At 52.0% G+C, this 15902-nt stretch overlaps 2 protein-coding genes across 4 annotated transcripts; one reads left to right on the top strand and one right to left on the bottom strand.

The window, feature by feature from the left end:
• Nucleotides 1-1024: 1024 nt before the first annotated feature.
• Nucleotides 1025-8566, top strand: SNX21 (sorting nexin family member 21). 2 transcript variants are annotated; one of them, XM_079783410.1, is made up of 3 exons: nt 1025-2582; nt 3049-3206; nt 6453-8566. In XM_079783410.1, exons 1-3 carry the CDS (start codon nt 2321-2323, stop codon nt 7125-7127), a joined length of 1095 nt encoding a protein of 364 aa, XP_079639536.1. In that variant the 5' UTR covers nt 1025-2320; the 3' UTR covers nt 7128-8566. The 2 variants fall into 2 exon arrangements, with proteins under 2 accessions (XP_079639536.1, XP_079639537.1); XM_079783411.1 differs by lacking the exon at nt 1025-2582 and having other exon boundaries at nt 3059-3199.
• Nucleotides 7651-15732, bottom strand: ACOT8 (acyl-CoA thioesterase 8). 2 transcript variants are annotated; one of them, XM_079783413.1, is made up of 6 exons: nt 15534-15732; nt 14122-14258; nt 11885-12110; nt 9890-10047; nt 9229-9423; nt 7651-7789 (listed from the first exon to the last, which is right to left on the bottom strand). In XM_079783413.1, exons 1-6 carry the CDS (start codon nt 15650-15652, stop codon nt 7671-7673), a joined length of 954 nt encoding a protein of 317 aa, XP_079639539.1. In that variant the 5' UTR covers nt 15653-15732; the 3' UTR covers nt 7651-7670. The 2 variants fall into 2 exon arrangements, with proteins under 2 accessions (XP_079639539.1, XP_079639538.1); XM_079783412.1 differs by lacking the exon at nt 7651-7789 and having other exon boundaries at nt 8701-9423.
• Between the last annotated feature and the right edge of the window lie 170 nt (nt 15733-15902).

Below are 15902 nucleotides of genomic sequence, written 5' to 3'. Positions count from 1 at the left end.
TCCTCAGTCATAGCACTGAGCAGGCCACATAATCACGACCTGCTCTGAGTTCCACCAGAGACGGTGTCCTGCTCACCATTGCATTTCCCAGCACCCAGCACTTGTTCAATAAAATATTGTGCACTTTGTAAGGATAATTGAACTGAATGGCATCTGGTTCAATATAAGGAGGAAGTTCTTAAGAGTCATGGTTGAACAATAATAGGACGGGCAACCTCAGGAGGTAATGAGCTTCCTGTTACTGAATCTATGCAAGCAGGAATTTGACGACCTTCTCTCAGAGACTGTAGGAAGACATCCATACAGAGTCTAAGAATAGTGGAGAATACAGGACATCCTGAGATCTCCTTGTTCTGGCCCTGTTTGTATGACCCAGGGTAAGCCCCTTCCGTTCACTGAGCCTTAGACTACCCATCTGGAAAATGAAAATGCTAGTCCAGATTTCTGAGTGACCTTCCGACAACCCATGGTTTTTGCTTTGTATCCAGACTTAGGAGGAATATGCCAAAGTACAAGTTAAGATTTAGCCAACATTTGGCAAATGCATGAGTGTTGAATGAATGAATGAATGAATGAACTGTGCTTTTTCGCCCAGCACCCTGCTGGTAAGCTGAATGAAATCTACTATTACACAGACTTGGCCTTAAATTCCAGCTCCTCTGTTTTCTAGCTATGGACTTTGAGAAAGTCAATTTGCCTCAGTTTCTTCATCTTTTTAAAAAAATTTTTTTTCATTGATTTCAGAGATGAAGGGAGAGGGAGAGAGATAGAAACATTAATGATGAGACAGAATCATTGATTGGCTGCCTCCTGCATGCCCCACACGGGGATGGAACCCACAACCTGGGCATGTGCTCTGACGGGGAATCAAACCGTGACCTCCTGGTTCATAGGTTAAAGCTCAACCACTGAGCCATGCAGGCTGGACATCTTCATCTTGACAATGAAACAGTATTGTCCAGTAACAAACAACCCCCTCCCCAAGATGTTGTGAGGTGCGATGTGACCTCATGTAATGTGCCTAGAACAGGATGTATGGAACCTCAAGAAATGAGAGCCCCGCCCCTTCTGCATGTAGGGAGGGCAGGGAGTGTGTTTTCCACTCAAATCTGTTTCCCGTGACTCGCCATGCCATTCCAAATGGATAGGGACTACTACCTGGCTTTCTTTGCTCCATTGTATGACTAGCAATATCTGCCCTTTTAGGCCCTGTTAGGGACTGACATCTGGGCCTTCTGACAGGAAGCAACAATAAATTCTTCTCGACCTGCTGCTGCCCTCTGGATAAAAGATGAAACAGCCCACCAGCGGAATTGCTGACATTACCCTGCCTGCTTCGTGGGGAAAGAACAGGATTCGGAACTCAGGAGACCTGCGCTGCAGAGCCCCGCACTCAAACCTCTTGGCAAGCTGCGTGACTGGGCAACAGTCTTTGGGTCCTTTCCCCGTTTGCCTCCTTTCTATGTGTGAGGCTCACCTGAGGTTGTAAAAGTCTGTGAACGACGCAGAAACGATAATCATGTAACTGATCATTTCGAAGTCCCTGCTCTGTGCCAGGCACCGGACTAGGTAGGGTCCTTACAAGAGCTGCAAAAATCATGGTTCCTGTTTCATGTTTGAGAAAGCCCAGGCTCAGCAAGGTCAGATGCCAACCCAGATCACGCGTCTGCTCTTGGCCTCAGTTATCTCACAGGAGAGATGGGCTCCCCGCCGTCAAATGACTTTGGAGAGTAAGAGTGCTGGTTGGAAACTGGGGGCTGGATGGGGACCGGCCTGGGTCTCCGCGAAGGGCGGGAGGGCCCGGGAGGAGGTGAGCCCCGCGGGCTGGGGCTCACTCGGGCCTACCCAGGATTCCAAGTCTCCCCGGAGCGCAGGGCTCGGCATTCCCGGCGGCTCCGGGCCGGCAGACGGGCGGGCGGGGCCGGGGGCGGGGCGGGGCGGTGGCAGGAAGCGGCGGAGCGGAGCCCGGAGCGGCTGGGCCCCCGCGGAACCCCGCCGGCTCAGTGAGGCGCCCAAGGCGGCCCCCGGACCCGGGGGAGCGGCGCGCCCCTGAGTGCACCGCGGGGCCCAGAAGGTGGAGACGCACCAGGGGCGAGAGAGACGCGGGAAGGTCCCGGTGGCCCCCGGGAAGGGCGCGGCCCCCGGCGGCGCGGGTGCGGGGAGAACGGCGGGAGCTGAGTCTTGGGGCTCCCAGGACCCCGACGGGCTGGGGCGGGTGCTGCGCGGCGTCCTCCTCCCGCACCCGGGCCCCGCCCCTCCGCGGGGGCTGGCCTGACTCCCGCCGCCTGGGACCCGGGTCCGGCGTCCCCCGCAGGGTGCCATGGCCTCGCGGCTCCTGCTCCGGCTGCGGCACGCCCTGGCCAGCGAGGGCCCCGCGGAGGCGGCGACCGGCCCCGAGGCCGAGCAGTTCCCGGAGAGCTCGGAGCTGGAGGACGACGACGCCGAGGGCCTGTCCTCCCGCCTCAGCGGCACCCTGAGCTTCACCAGCGCGGAGGACGACGAGGACGAGGACGAGGAGGACGACGAGGTGGCCGGCCCCAACCCGCTGCCCCTCGGGGACCGGGCGTCGGGAGAGGACGCAGGCGAGTGCGGAGGAGGCGGCGGGAACCCCGGAGCTCCGTTGGGCCTCCCCCTCCGTGGGGGCTCTGAGTGGGTCCTGCCTAAACTCCGAGATGCCACACTTCTTTAAGGGTCCCAGCCACCACTTGGCTGTGTGACCTCGAGAGTCACAACACCTCTCTGGGCCAAGTTTCCCCTCTCTGTGTCAAATGGGGGAAATCATCACCCCACCTCCAGGTTGTTGGGGCATTCGATGTAGTCTGGGATAGAAATGGCAATTAATGCGCTAGGGATGTTTTGGGGGTGGAGATATTTATTTAGCGCCTGCTGTCTGCCAAGCACGGCGTTTGGCATCCAGCTTCTCAGACCCTCAATTTCCATGTATGACAAATGGGGATAAAGCTGTTGTCACCTGTTGGGAGGAGTGAGGTCATGTCGACCCCAGCTGGCCCCAGGCCTATTGATATGACGGGTCCTGTACTCATGCAGAACAGAACCCCTCACCTGACGGGCAGCGGAGCAGCCAGCTCCTGGCACGACAGTTGCAGGATTTCTGGAAGAAGTCCCGGAATACCCTGGTGCCCCAGCGGCTGCTCTTCGAGGTGACCAGTGCCAACGTGGTCAAGGACCCTCCTTCCAAGTACGTGGTGAGTGCGGGTCCAGGAACCCCTGGTTGTGAGTCTACAAGTCTGTCTAAGACAAAGTAGGGAAAATTCCAACTTCCTTGGTGAGGACGAGCTGGCCGTGTAGTTGTACACGGCTGCCCCCATTTTCCAGATGGAGAAACAGGGCAGAATGGGGATGTAACTTGAGCAAGTCCTCAGGCAAATAACAGCTTCTTTGAGACTGAGTTAAAAAAGGATTGTGGGCCTGCCTCCTCTCCTGGTTTTGAAAATAAGAGAACTGGTGTGTGTGCCCCTACTCACACCCCCCAAGGTTTTGCAAAATGTAGCAAGATGCAGTACACAGGAAAAAATATTATCTGGATCAGGTTTGAGACCCAAGTGGCATTGGTTAGTGTTTGTTTTTGTTTTTAATGGGTTTTGGATGCAGAACTTGATTTAAATCCCAGTTGTTTGACCTTGGGTGAGTTGTGTAACCTTGATGACCTTTTCCTCATCTGAGTAATGGGAATAATGCAGAGAATTGCCCCAGGAATTAAATGGGACAGTGCACAGAAAGCCCTTAGCACTGTGCCTGGCATTATGAAGTGCTCAAGGAAAATGTATAATAAAATAAAAAATTCGCTCCCTTATCATTACTTAGCTTTGGATTGAAAATGCCTGGCATCTGGGGCCTGTTGTGGCCTCCTTACAAGCCAGGTGAATCAGTTCTCGAGCAGCCATCCTGTATAGAATAATCTTGTTGTAATGGCTCCATTTAGGGGGGTTCAGTGAAGAGCAATGTGGGGGAGAACCTGGGAGTCCCTGTTTTCTTCTCCGTGGAAAGGAGAAACTGACATGGAAAGCGGTCTGCCAGGTCTTCTCCGGGCCAGCCTGAAACCCAGTCGGACCTGGCCGGTCCTGGCGGCAGCAGCTCCCTTCCTCTCACTTCCCTCCTCCTCACCACCCTCCTCCATTTCTGACTCAGCAGGAAGGGGGCCTGGAGCCCTGTCCCACATCTGGACCTCTCCACCCCTCTCTGCTGCTATTAGTAAACAAGGGCCACACCCATGGGGTGACTGCTTCAATCCGAGCAGGGATGGATAATCAAGTCTTAAGTGGCAAAAGTCCTGGCCAGGCATCATGCATAGGAAGGGGACCCCAAAGATCAATTATCAAGGAGCAGCTGCGAAACAAGGAAGTATGGGGGTGACTCTGGGAGAAGAATGACAAGAGAGAGCAGGATGACCAAGTATGCCCTGGCCCAATCTGGGGAAACAAATCACCTCCTTTGTCCGGAGGGGACCCTAAATTCTGATTGAACTTCTCCTGTGGGGTTAGAGCACAGGCTTTGGAATTAGGTCAACCTGGTTTTAAATCCCAGCTGGGCCATTTCCCAGCTGTGTGACTTAGGGGATGTCTTTTATATTTTTTTAAAGATATTTTTATTGATTTCAGAAAGTAAGGGAGAGGGAGAGACAAAAACATCAATGATGAGGATCATTGATCAGCTGCCTTTTACACATTCTCAACCAGGGATCGAGCCCAAAACTTGGGCATGTGCCCCAACCAGGAATCAAACTGTGACCTCCTGGTTCGTAGGCCCACACCAAAAAATAAAAATCAAAGCCAGAGTAACATAAGGGATCATTATAGACCAGTTCTTACTGACGTGTGTTCTACAGAAAATAGGTTTCCTTCCCTAGCCAGTTTGGCTCAGTGGCTAGAGCAGACTGAAGGGTCCCAGGTTCCATTCCGGTCAAGGGCACATACCTCGGTTGCAGGCTCTGCATTCCTGGCCCTGGTTTCTATCTCTCTGTCTCTCCTCCACCCTTCCACTATCTCTGAAAATCAATGGCAAAATATCCTCAGGTAACAATTAACAAAAAAAGAAAACAACTTTCCTGGAATGTTAATAACTATTCCTTAAGAGAAAGATTTTGCAGTCAGTATGTTTTGGGAATGCAGAGTTGAAGAGTAAAATAAAGTTTTACTGTTTGACTTTTTAATCCTTAATATTAAAGTACACTGTGAATCTTTGAGAAAAGGATAGAACAGGCAAACCTAATTGACTAGAGGTGGCTATAATACTGGTAGTTTCACAGAACAAATTCAAGAAAAACATCTGGGTTTGTTGTTAGTATGCCTTTAACATCGAAGGTTCTTTAACATCTGAGGTTCGCTAATCCCCCTTTTAAACTTGCTGGCTTAGCATTCTTATAGATTAATCCATGTTTGGGTTCTCAGACCTGGGGGAAGTCTCATGGTGATCTCCTTCAGTGTTTTTCCCCCGAACTTCAATTCCAGTACCACTTCACAATTCTTGTCCCATCTGAATGCTGCTTGTACCATTCTCTGTTTAACATTTTTCTTTAAATAAACCTTTTTCTTAAGTAAGTTTAAAAGACAACTTTATAGCATACTGTATGTGGAAAGCCTCACTTGCCATAAGGAGAAGATAGCCGTAAAAATAAAAGCAGTGAAAAGGTCACTAAACCCTGCCTGGATGCTGTTGCCTGAAGGCCCTGACCCAAGATCCATTTCCTGGTTCTTTTCTAAAAATGGAGCTGAGACGGGTCAAAGTGCCCTCAATTTGCAGTCAGAACGAGTCAAAGAGGACGAGGGGGAGTCGCCTCCTGCCTCAGATTCAGTGTTATTTACTCTAGCACATCCTCCTAAAAATCTCAGGACCAACATTAGTCCACGCCCCACACCTGAGTAAACACTGACCTGGGCCAACATGTCATTCACTAGAGAAGGAAGCTGACTGGAGGGGGACTGCCTTGGCTGATGTCACAGTGAGGAGTAGCTGACCTGGGGTTAGAACCTGAGTGTGAGCCCAGTGTACTTTTCACGTGGTCATTCCTGGGGTGTCTGAAGACCTGTCTTCCAGGTCTGGGTTGGACAAAGCTCCTAAAGGTTGGCTCAGAGGCCTGAGATGGGCCTGGGTTTCCACGAACCCCTGGTTTTCCGGAGGGGCTGTCAGAAGAGCTAACTGCCCTGATGGGAGGGGAGTACTTTCTGGAAGGGGCAAAAAGGCAGCAGCTCTAGGCACTGAAGTCCATCTTTGTCTTTCTCTCCCCGTGCTGCCTTGGGCCTGGGTCATTTCAGACGAGCCTCAGGTAAGACGGACTGGGCTCCCTAGCTGCTGCCCCAGCAGCTCCCACCTTCCTGGGCCGAGGCTTAGGGGTAAAGGGAAGAGGTGGGGCAACAGAGCTGGAAGTGTGGGTATGGGGCAGGAAGGGGCCCCTGGACAGTTTGCACCTGCCCTGACCCCCACCCTCCCTGCAGCTCTACACCCTCGCCGTGATGGGGCCGGGGCCACCAGATCACCAGCCAGCCCACATCTCTCGCCGTTACTCAGACTTTGAGCGGTTGCACCGAAACCTGCAGCGGCAGTTCCGGGGCCCCATGGCTGCCATCTCCTTCCCCCGTAAGCGCCTGCGCCGGAATTTCACTGCAGAGACCATTGCCCGCCGCAGCCGGGCCTTCGAGCAGTTTTTGAGCCACCTGCAGGCGATCCCCGAGCTGCGCCATGCCCCGGACCTCCAGGACTTCTTCGTACTGCCGGAGCTGCGGAGGGCACAGAGCCTCACCTGCACTGGCCTCTACCGTGAGGCCCTGGCGCTCTGGGCCAATGCCTGGCAGCTTCAGGCCCAGCTGGGCACCCTCTCCAGCCCAGATCGCCCTCTGCTGACCCTGGCTGGGCTGGCTGTGTGCCACCAGGAGCTGGAGGACCCTGGGGAGGCCCGGGCTTGCTGTGAGAGGGCCCTTCAGCTGCTGGGGGACAAGAGCCCCCATCCTTTGTTGGCACCCTTTCTGGAGGCCCATGTCCGGCTCTCCTGGCGCCTGGGCTTGGACAAACGCCAGTCAGAGGCACGGCTCCAGGTCCTGCAGGAGGCAGGCCTGACCCCCACGCCACCCCCCAGTCTCAAAGAATTGCTCATCAAGGAGGTACTGGATTAGTCTTGCCTAGACTTAAGATCACTCTGGGGAGAGGCACTGCCCCAGGATGGCAGTGGTGGGGGACCGATGAGGGATGAGGACCTGAACAGCAGCTGGGAGGCTGTAGGGGGTGCTGGGAACCCCTAGGAGTAACACAAAGAATTTGTAGCAGACCGAGGAAACTTCTGCTGGGCTGGGCTCAGGGAAAGCTTTGGCTGGGGATGCCTGGGATCTGGGATGGTGCAGGGAGGAAGTCTGATGCGCTCTCTTCGGCATATGCACAGCTGGGGGCTGTACCCCAGGCCAGGGTCAGTGTTCCCTATTCCTTGGGCCTCCAAGCCAGTGAAGGAGCCCGAGTAAGGGCCAGGGACTCTTGGAGTTGATGGCTGGAGGGAGGGCTGCAGTTCTGGCCCAGGGAATTAAAGGCCAGCAGGTCCAGTGGTAGCAGTCTCTTTATTGGATATGGGGGACAAAGCCCAGCCCTCAACTGTAATTCCTGCCTTGCCTCATGAGTGGGGGGAGAAGGGAGATCCTTGAAGCCCCAGGCCACGCTGGTACCTCTGGCTACAGCTTGCTCTCTGTGACCTGGGGCTTCACTCGGATCACGCCCTCCTGGGCACAGGATATAGCCAGCACCCCGTCCCGACGCCACAGCTGCCCACGGACCAGCCCCCGGGAGCCACCTGCGGGTGAGAAGGGTAAAAACAGCCTTCTCTCGCCTTTAGCACAGCCAAGCGGGCTTCTTAAGAAGGGTGCAGTCCAGGTTGGGCTGCCCCATACAAGGGCACACTGCGTGTTGTGCCCCTTTATGAGCCTGTGTGCAGTCATCAGGGGGTACCCATGGGAACCCCACAAAACAGTTTAAAAGCACTTTACACGTTCTCGGGCTTCCTCAACAATCACAGGGGAGTTCTGAGAACAGTCTCCGTCAGTAGCGTGGCTAAGCAGATCTACCAGACCTCTGGCCACTTGTGTTAGGAAACCCATCAGTTCCCTTTATAATAAATCAAACCAGTCCCACCAGGCTGGTATTATATGAAAAACACCCCCAACCCCAAGGGGACAAAGGCGCTCAGGGGAGAGGACCTGGGGCCATGGAGTCTGGCCAGCCCTGCCTCCCCACCTGCAGATTTCCTCTCCCTTGTCAGCCTCGGGCCTGAGCTGGTGTTTATGAAGGGAGCTGCTGGGTCCCTTCCATGTAGTACAGCTCACTTAGTCCTCACAACAGCCAAGCAAAGCAAGGTTCGTCCCCTTTTATGGCTGATGAGCTTAAAATTCAGAGAGGCTCGGGAACTTGGCCTTAAGAATCGGGCCAAGTATCCTAACTTCAAGGCTGTTGAACCTGTACTGTGATGCTATTGGTACTTTTTGTTTGTTGGTTTGTTTGTTTTGTTTATTTTTTTATGCTATTGGTACTTAAGAGCCCCCCCTCCCTGAGTATAAAGAGCCTCTTAAGTTTTGTCCCTGTTTTACAAAGCAATTTTCATTTGGAAAGTACTTCCTTGGAAAGGAATCCAGGGCTCTGACAGCAGACATTGATGAACGAGCCTGGGATTCTCTATGTCTCTGATGAGGAGTGTCCCAGCAGAGGGGCCTTTAGAAACTGTTGAGTGCCCTGAACCAACCAGGTTAACTGGCAGAATCACTTAGGGGGCTTCTTAAAAATATAGTTTTCTGACCTCTTCCAAGACCTGCAGAGTCAGAATCTTAGAATCTGAAAATCTGTTTTTAAAAAGCTCCCTGAAGTGGCCACCAGGTTTAGCTACTACTCCACTAACACAACTGTTTATTTAAATGGGGAAACTGAGGCTCAGGGAGGAGATAGGACTTGTCCAAGATCATACAGAGATTCTGAAGTGTTTCTGGGACTAGAACTGGGGTCTCTGAGATAGAGTGGATCATATTCCCAGCATGTTACAGAAATTAAGAGCTGATTTTGTATCCCGTCCTCCAGCCTCACCCTGTTATTTTGAAGATAAGGATGCCAAAGCCTAGGGGGCAGGAGAGAAAGTGGCCTGTGCAGTGCCCCATAGAATGTGGGTGGGGAACAGCATGACCCAAGAAAGCGAGCTCCCTGCCACCCCAAGGCCAGTGCCCTTATCCCATGTGGCCCCACACTCACCAGCCCAGGGGCTCTCGCACTCATAGAGCATCCAGTGGTCAGCTCGGAAGGGGGCGTGGAACCACATGGAGTGGTCCAAGGAGACCATGAAGTGCACCTTATGCTTACACTGGTGGGGCAGCAATGCTGTGCTCAGGAAGGCAAAGTCCGAGATATAGGCAGCCACGCAGCAGTGCATCTTGATGTCGCCCTCCCCTGCAATAGGTCCCGGCCCCATCAGCCCTGGGCTCCTGGCCTTTACAGCTCAGGACCTGCAGGGAGGTGGGGAAGACAGGGGCTGCCGTGCACAGATATGCAGGCTGTTCACTGCACAAGGGCACCTGTCCCAAGGTGTATGTGATGGGGGAGAAGGAGGCAGGGATGGGGCCCTCCCCAAATCTCCCACACAGGCACCTTAAGATTAGCAGTGTACCCGGAGAAGAATCTCAGCAAAGTGCCTGCCTTCCCCAGAAAGGGCCTACATTAGGATTACAGCCACCTCCCATTCTCCCCAGGCAAAGGCCTACTAGGGCCCCAATAAGAAGATGAGCCAAATCCCCATCATGGGGATGAGGAAATAGGCCCAGAGAGGGGAAGTAACATGCCCAAGGCCACACAGCAAATACTATGCAGGTCTAGACTCCTAGAGAGTGTTCTCTTCCAGTCCAGGAGTTCCTCTTACCAATATAGCCCTTGGCTCGCACCCAGAACATCTGTTTGGGCTCCATGTTCTGCAACTGGCTCAGGCTGGATGGGTTTACTAGCTTGATCTCAATGGGCACATCCTTTGCAGCAATCCGGTTCAGGCCCACTCGGTACTTCTCTTGGAGGTTAGGGTCCCTGAAAATAAAGGATTAAGGGACTTGAGGAGACCCAAAGAGAGGGGAAGCCTATCTTCAGAACTGTTAATTCTGACTCCCCTTCTTCCTCCAGAGGGAGTCCAGACTTAGCCTGAAAGTCTCCCTCTCCTCTGGCAGGCAGGAGCGTCAAGTATTTGAAGCCATTCTTTGCCTCTTACGAGCTATGTGGCCTTATGCAAGCTAGTAATCTCTCTGAGCCTATTTTCCCATCTGTAAAATGTGGATAATGACAGTAACCTACCTGATAATAAACATTGTGGAGAAGACAAGATCATGCATGTAGTCATGAGGCGCACCCCCAATATGCACCATTATAAGCATTTCACCCACATTAACCCATTCCTCACAACAACCATGTGAGACAGCTGCAATTGTCACCCCCCAATGATACATGAAGTAAGCACAGAGTCCAAGCAGCTTGCTCAGGAAGTAAAGGCAGGCTTTGGACCCAGGCAGCCTGACTCGGTTCACACTCTTAACCACTTCACTATCCCAAACACTCAGGAACCAGGCTGCCCAACTGGGACTGAGTTATCTAACCCTAAGCAATCGGGAACACTGTGTCCATGGGGAAAAGGGCCATCTCCAGGGAAGCCCCTTCGCCACAGTAGCAGCCACCCTAGTGCGCACCAGGATTTCCATTTTCAGCTCTGTCCTCTCAAGCACTGTCCACAGAACCTTCAGGGATGATGGAATGTTCTGTATCTGCACTGTCCACACTGGTGGCCACTAGCCACATGTGGCTACTGAGTGCTTGCAATGTGGTTAGTGTGGTTAATAGTGAGGAACAGAACTATTAATTCTACCTGATGTTAATTAATTTAATCCTATGTAGCTAGTGGCTTTCTTACCTGACAACACAGCTCTAGATTTAGGGACCTTTAAGAACATTACAGAAAAAAAAAAGAAAAAAAAAAAGAACATTACAGCAAACATTTTTAAGCTCTGACCGTAAACCAGGCTCCAAGCTTATTCCTGTCAGTCAATTATATAACTACAATTTACTGAACACTTAAGTGCCTTATTTTATAACTGAGGGCACAGGCTCAGAGTGGGAAAGCTAGCAGAGACAGTCTAGATTTGAACCTAGACCTTTCCCAGGTTCAAACTCACATCCGCCCCATCACACCCTGCTGCCTCCCCAGCCAGCACAAGACAGGCACTCTCCCTCATACAGCTGTGAAGTAGGCAGGGCAGAAACATACACTTTTCAAATGAAGAGGCAGGGCTCTGAGAGGCTGGGGAGTTGGGCAAAGTCACAGAGCAAATGGGCACTAACAGAGCACAGCCCTGGCCAAAAGCCATGTGTCTGTCCTGTGTCAGAGGCCAGAGCTCTTTCTCTTGCCCTGGCATTTTCCCAACTTTATCAACTGTGATCTAAGTAAGAAATATATTTTACCAGGTGACATTTAAAATATTTCACACACACTAAGGCAAAGGCAGTAGGAACCCTCACCCTGCCAGGCATTACCTCCTAGGCTGCCTGATCATGTGACCTTGAAGGGGGAGTCACTCAGGGACTAGGGAGGTGAGTATTTGCCAAGTAGTTAAAGAAGTAGTTCAATATTTTAACAACCAGTAAAATACTGTACCTGAATTGGCTGAATCATAAACCTGCATTTTACATCTTGACCCCACACACAACTGAAACTAACCTATCACAAAAGGATTCTTACCCTTATTATACACAATACATTCCTATATCACCTTTTCTAGTCCATATTTTTAAATAGTCAAGGCGCACTAAAGGATTCCATGACCCAGGAACAGGAAGCACCTGCAGTCTGAACACTGTCCTGAGCCTCCTGGTCTCTCACCTTAAGCACTGGTCAATGAGGGTCTCATAGTCAGGCAGCTCTTCCGGTGGGGGCACAGTGGGCATGGAGAACTGGTGCTGTAGGGGGCTGGGCTGGGCCTGCTGGAAGGAGGCCTGGCAGATGAAGATGGGCCTGCCATGCTGCACAGCCTTCACTGATCGCACTGAGAAGCTCGCCCCTGTTCGCGTCCGCTCTACCTGGTACAAAACAGGCACCTTCGGGTCCCCTGCAGGGGGCACAGGGACATGGTAAACCTGAGTGAGCCCCACAGGCCCTGTCATCATCACCATGGCTGGAGAGGCACCTCTGCTACTCGTTCTCCATTCCTTTTCTGCTTGGGAGCTACTGACTGAGGCCTGCTAAGGCCCATGTACTGCAGATTCAGAGAGAACACCAGACCCTGTCGTAAGGATGCTCCCAGTACAGGTGGAACTCTTCTTTCTCAACAGCACAGAAGAGACATTGCCAGATACCTTGCATTCAAATCCTAGCTAATTAGCTGTGTGACCTTGGCAAAGACACTTAACCTCTCTGAGCAGTTTACCCATCTATAAAATGAGGATCATCATGGTATTCATACCTCTCAGGATTTTTATGACAGTGAGTTCATAATTGTAAAGTGGTTAGAATAATATCTGGCACACAGTAAGGATTACAATATCAAAAGCCTAGCACTTTGGAGTTTGCAACCAAATTGAAGAAATAGAGGACACTTTTGCTCCCAATTGGCTTAAAGGTAAGAATGCAGGGTAAGTATTCAAATACTTTATAGTAGGCGTCCTCAAACTACGGCCCGCGGGCCACATGTGGGTGTTTTTGCCGTTTTGTTTTTTTACTTCAAAATAAGATATGTGCAGTGTGCATAGGAATTTGTTCATAGTTTTTTTTTAAACTACAGTCCGGCCCTCCAATGGTCTGAGGGACAGTGAACTGGCCCCCTGTTTAAAAAGTTTGAGGACCCCTGCTTTATAGCAATTACTGTCAGGGAGGGTCCAGAAATAAAAGGATAGAAGTGAGGGGAATGGAGATGTAATATGAAAAAATTACATATATTACTATCTACTAATAAAAGAGAAATATGCAAATTGACCATACCTCCATGACACCCACCAGCCCATCAGGTGTGGGTATGCAAATTAACCCAACAAAAATGGTGGGTTAATTTGCATATGCAGGCACAGAGCAAAGACTGAAGAGGCTTGGCTTCTCCACTGCGGTCAGAGAGGAGAAGCCTCAAGACTTGGCTTCTCCGCTGCAGCTGGAGCCAAGAAGCCAAGGCTTGGCTTCTCCTCTGCGGCCAAGAAGAGAAGCCTAGCCTCGAGGCTTGGCTTCTCCGCTGTGGCCAGAGCGAAGGCCTGGGTCCCTGGTGCCAGAGGAAAACTGGTGCTGGCAGCCAGGGGAAGGAAGGCCTATTGCACGAATCTTTGTGATTGCACGAATCTTTGTGCAACGGGCCTCTAGTATTTTATATTTATAAAAGGAAGGGGGAAACCCCACTATTGTTTTCTTAATATGAATCACATATTGTTAAGTTCTCAGCTGATGGAACTATGCAGAAAACAGTGTGACTTTTAAAATTGGGGACACCTGCCTTAGGAGTGAGGGAAAAGGAGGGTTAGCAAGTGAGATTTTTTTTTTTTTTCAAAGGAGAGCCTGGGTTGTAAAAGATTACTTTCTTGCTCCTTTAAGCTGCAAGTAGCTATAGAGATCATCTGGAGAACACACTTGGTTCCGCCCTCATCCATTTTTCTGATGAGATGAGCAAACCAAGCCTCAGGGAGAGGGTAACCTCGCTCAAGGTGGCATGATGGCGACTTAGTACTGAAACTAGACCCATTGTCTCTGAATTCCCAGGCTGGTGCTCTTTCTTCTCCAAGGCAAGGTGCCTACCTCCACATTCCTAGCAGAGGTTACGGCACTGCTCTGAGGATTCCAGCATACTACTTAGCTACAGGTGTGTAAACAATGAACAAAAGACCCACGGGGAGTAGTTAAGCCAGTCTTGTGTCTTTTGGGGCCAGATAACAAGCAGTTGTGAGGTCTAAGACTTCCTGGCTCCACCCAGGCCTTGTTCCTCTCCAGGCTTCCCTGTGGGTGGAGATCAACTAATTCCTTCCCCCCCCCCTCCCCCTGTCTCCTCCCAGTCCTCCTCTCTCTCCTAAGTCAGCCCCCGAAGGCCAGGAAGAAGTGGCTGCTGGGCCTTCAGGGCTGGGTTGGGGGCAGGGAGGGGTGCTTACCTGCCCGGACGAAATAGCAGTGCAGGGAATGCACTTGAATGTCTTCACTCACAGACTTGGCTGCAGCCACCAGGGCCTGCCCCATGATCTGACCCCCAAACAGCCGCTTGGTTGTGGGTATCCAGTAATGCCTTCCTCTATGGGGAGAAAGAGAAAGCAGGAAAGAATTCAAGGTTGGGCCAAATCCGGTGACAATCATTGAGCTTCTAGTGCAGATCTCATAACTTCATTGGAGTTTGGATCCTTTTGAGAATATGGTACAAGCCCTGGACCCTTTCCCCAAATTTCTTACATCATTCTACATGACAGCATACATCGTCACGGCCTTGGAGATTGCCTAACCCTTCTGTGGACTTTAAGATAAGGAACCAACCCCCATATTTTAGTAGAGAATAGGGATCAGAGAGGGAAGGCGACTTTAGCAAGGTAACCCAGGTAAACACTGCTAATCCTTAGAAGGAGCTGGGTCTTTTGACCCCAAGTCTAGTATTTCTTCACTGCCCATACCAGGGTAAGGCAGAAGCCTCTGAAGGCCTTGGGACTACAATGAGCCCCAAGAGCTAGGGTGGACTGCATCAAGGCCTGCCACTTATACCCCTCAACTTTGACAACCCAAGAACTAGGTTTAGAGCTCACAGGGCCCTCAGACTTCAGGTGTAATCCCTTCAGTGTGCAGATGGGAAAACTAGGGGCCCAGAGGTGAAAAGGGCTTGCCGAGTGCGTGAACCTTACGGAGGCTAAAGGATTTGGGTCTCTGGCTTTCCAAGGCCCAAACCAGTTAGGCATTTTTATACAGTGCGTTGTAAATAGCCCTCCAGGAAGTTATTTGTGATTTCTTAAGTAGGGGGAAGAGAAGTTAGCACCCTAAATAGCTCCCAATGAGCCAGTAGGAGCCTTGGCGGCTCAAACTGTAAAATCCCCAGCTGCAGTCAAGAATTTAAGGGGTGTGGGGAAGGAAAATAGCTCAGGCCTCAGGATGAGTATGGAGCTATCACACCTCAAGTGGTGGTGGGGATGGGGTATGTAAGAGGGAAAGGATAGTGAATATGCAAGGGGCTGAGGGGACGTTTTAAACCTGATTAGCCCTTGGACTAATCGCAGCCCTTTTTAGACTGGTTCCCAGAGCCATGGGGAGCTGCTGAGAAGCATATCTCAGGTCACCACTTTATTTGCCCAGGCGGCCAGGGCCTCCTAGGGGAGGGGCTGCGCAAACCCGGCGTGGAGAGGGAGTAAGCCCAGGCAGCGAGGCCAGCTGTCAGGAACAAGTTCTCTCCCAATGGCGACAGAGCCTGCATCCCACACGGAGCCCATCTTCTTCCGGGAGACCATGAGCAGAAGGCTACAGGGTGGTGGCAGTCGAGATCGGGAGCATCTGTCCCAACGCGGGGTGCGGGCCAGATGCGGCAGGCTACCTGAAGAGATCTTCGTCCAGCGGCTCGAGGTTGAGCACGCTGGTGACCAGGACGCTGCGAAGGTCCCCGGGGGGGTCGCCACCGCCTTGCCCATCCTCCGGGGCCTGCGGGGACGACATGTGGATCACCTGCCGGGGACTCTGCGCTGAACCTGACGCGCGGAGACCTGCACCCAGCTCGCAGACTCCCGCAGATTCCCGCAGATTGCTCCAGTAACCGGAAGTCTGCCAGCCCGGAAAAATAAGGGATGCAAATGATGATTGGACAATGCTCCTGTCAGTCTGCGGGTGCGTGGCTCCCTTCCTCTGCCTATTGGAGAAAATGAGTGCCAGTCTGGGGTTCCGTGCGTGATTGGAGGGGCGGATCCCA

Source organism: Cnephaeus nilssonii, assembly GCF_951640355.1.
Source record: "Cnephaeus nilssonii genome assembly, chromosome: 11".
NCBI lineage: Eukaryota > Metazoa > Chordata > Mammalia > Chiroptera > Vespertilionidae > Cnephaeus > Cnephaeus nilssonii.
The sequence above is the reverse complement of the archived record's forward strand: the minus strand, read 5'-3'. Positions and strand labels throughout refer to the sequence as shown.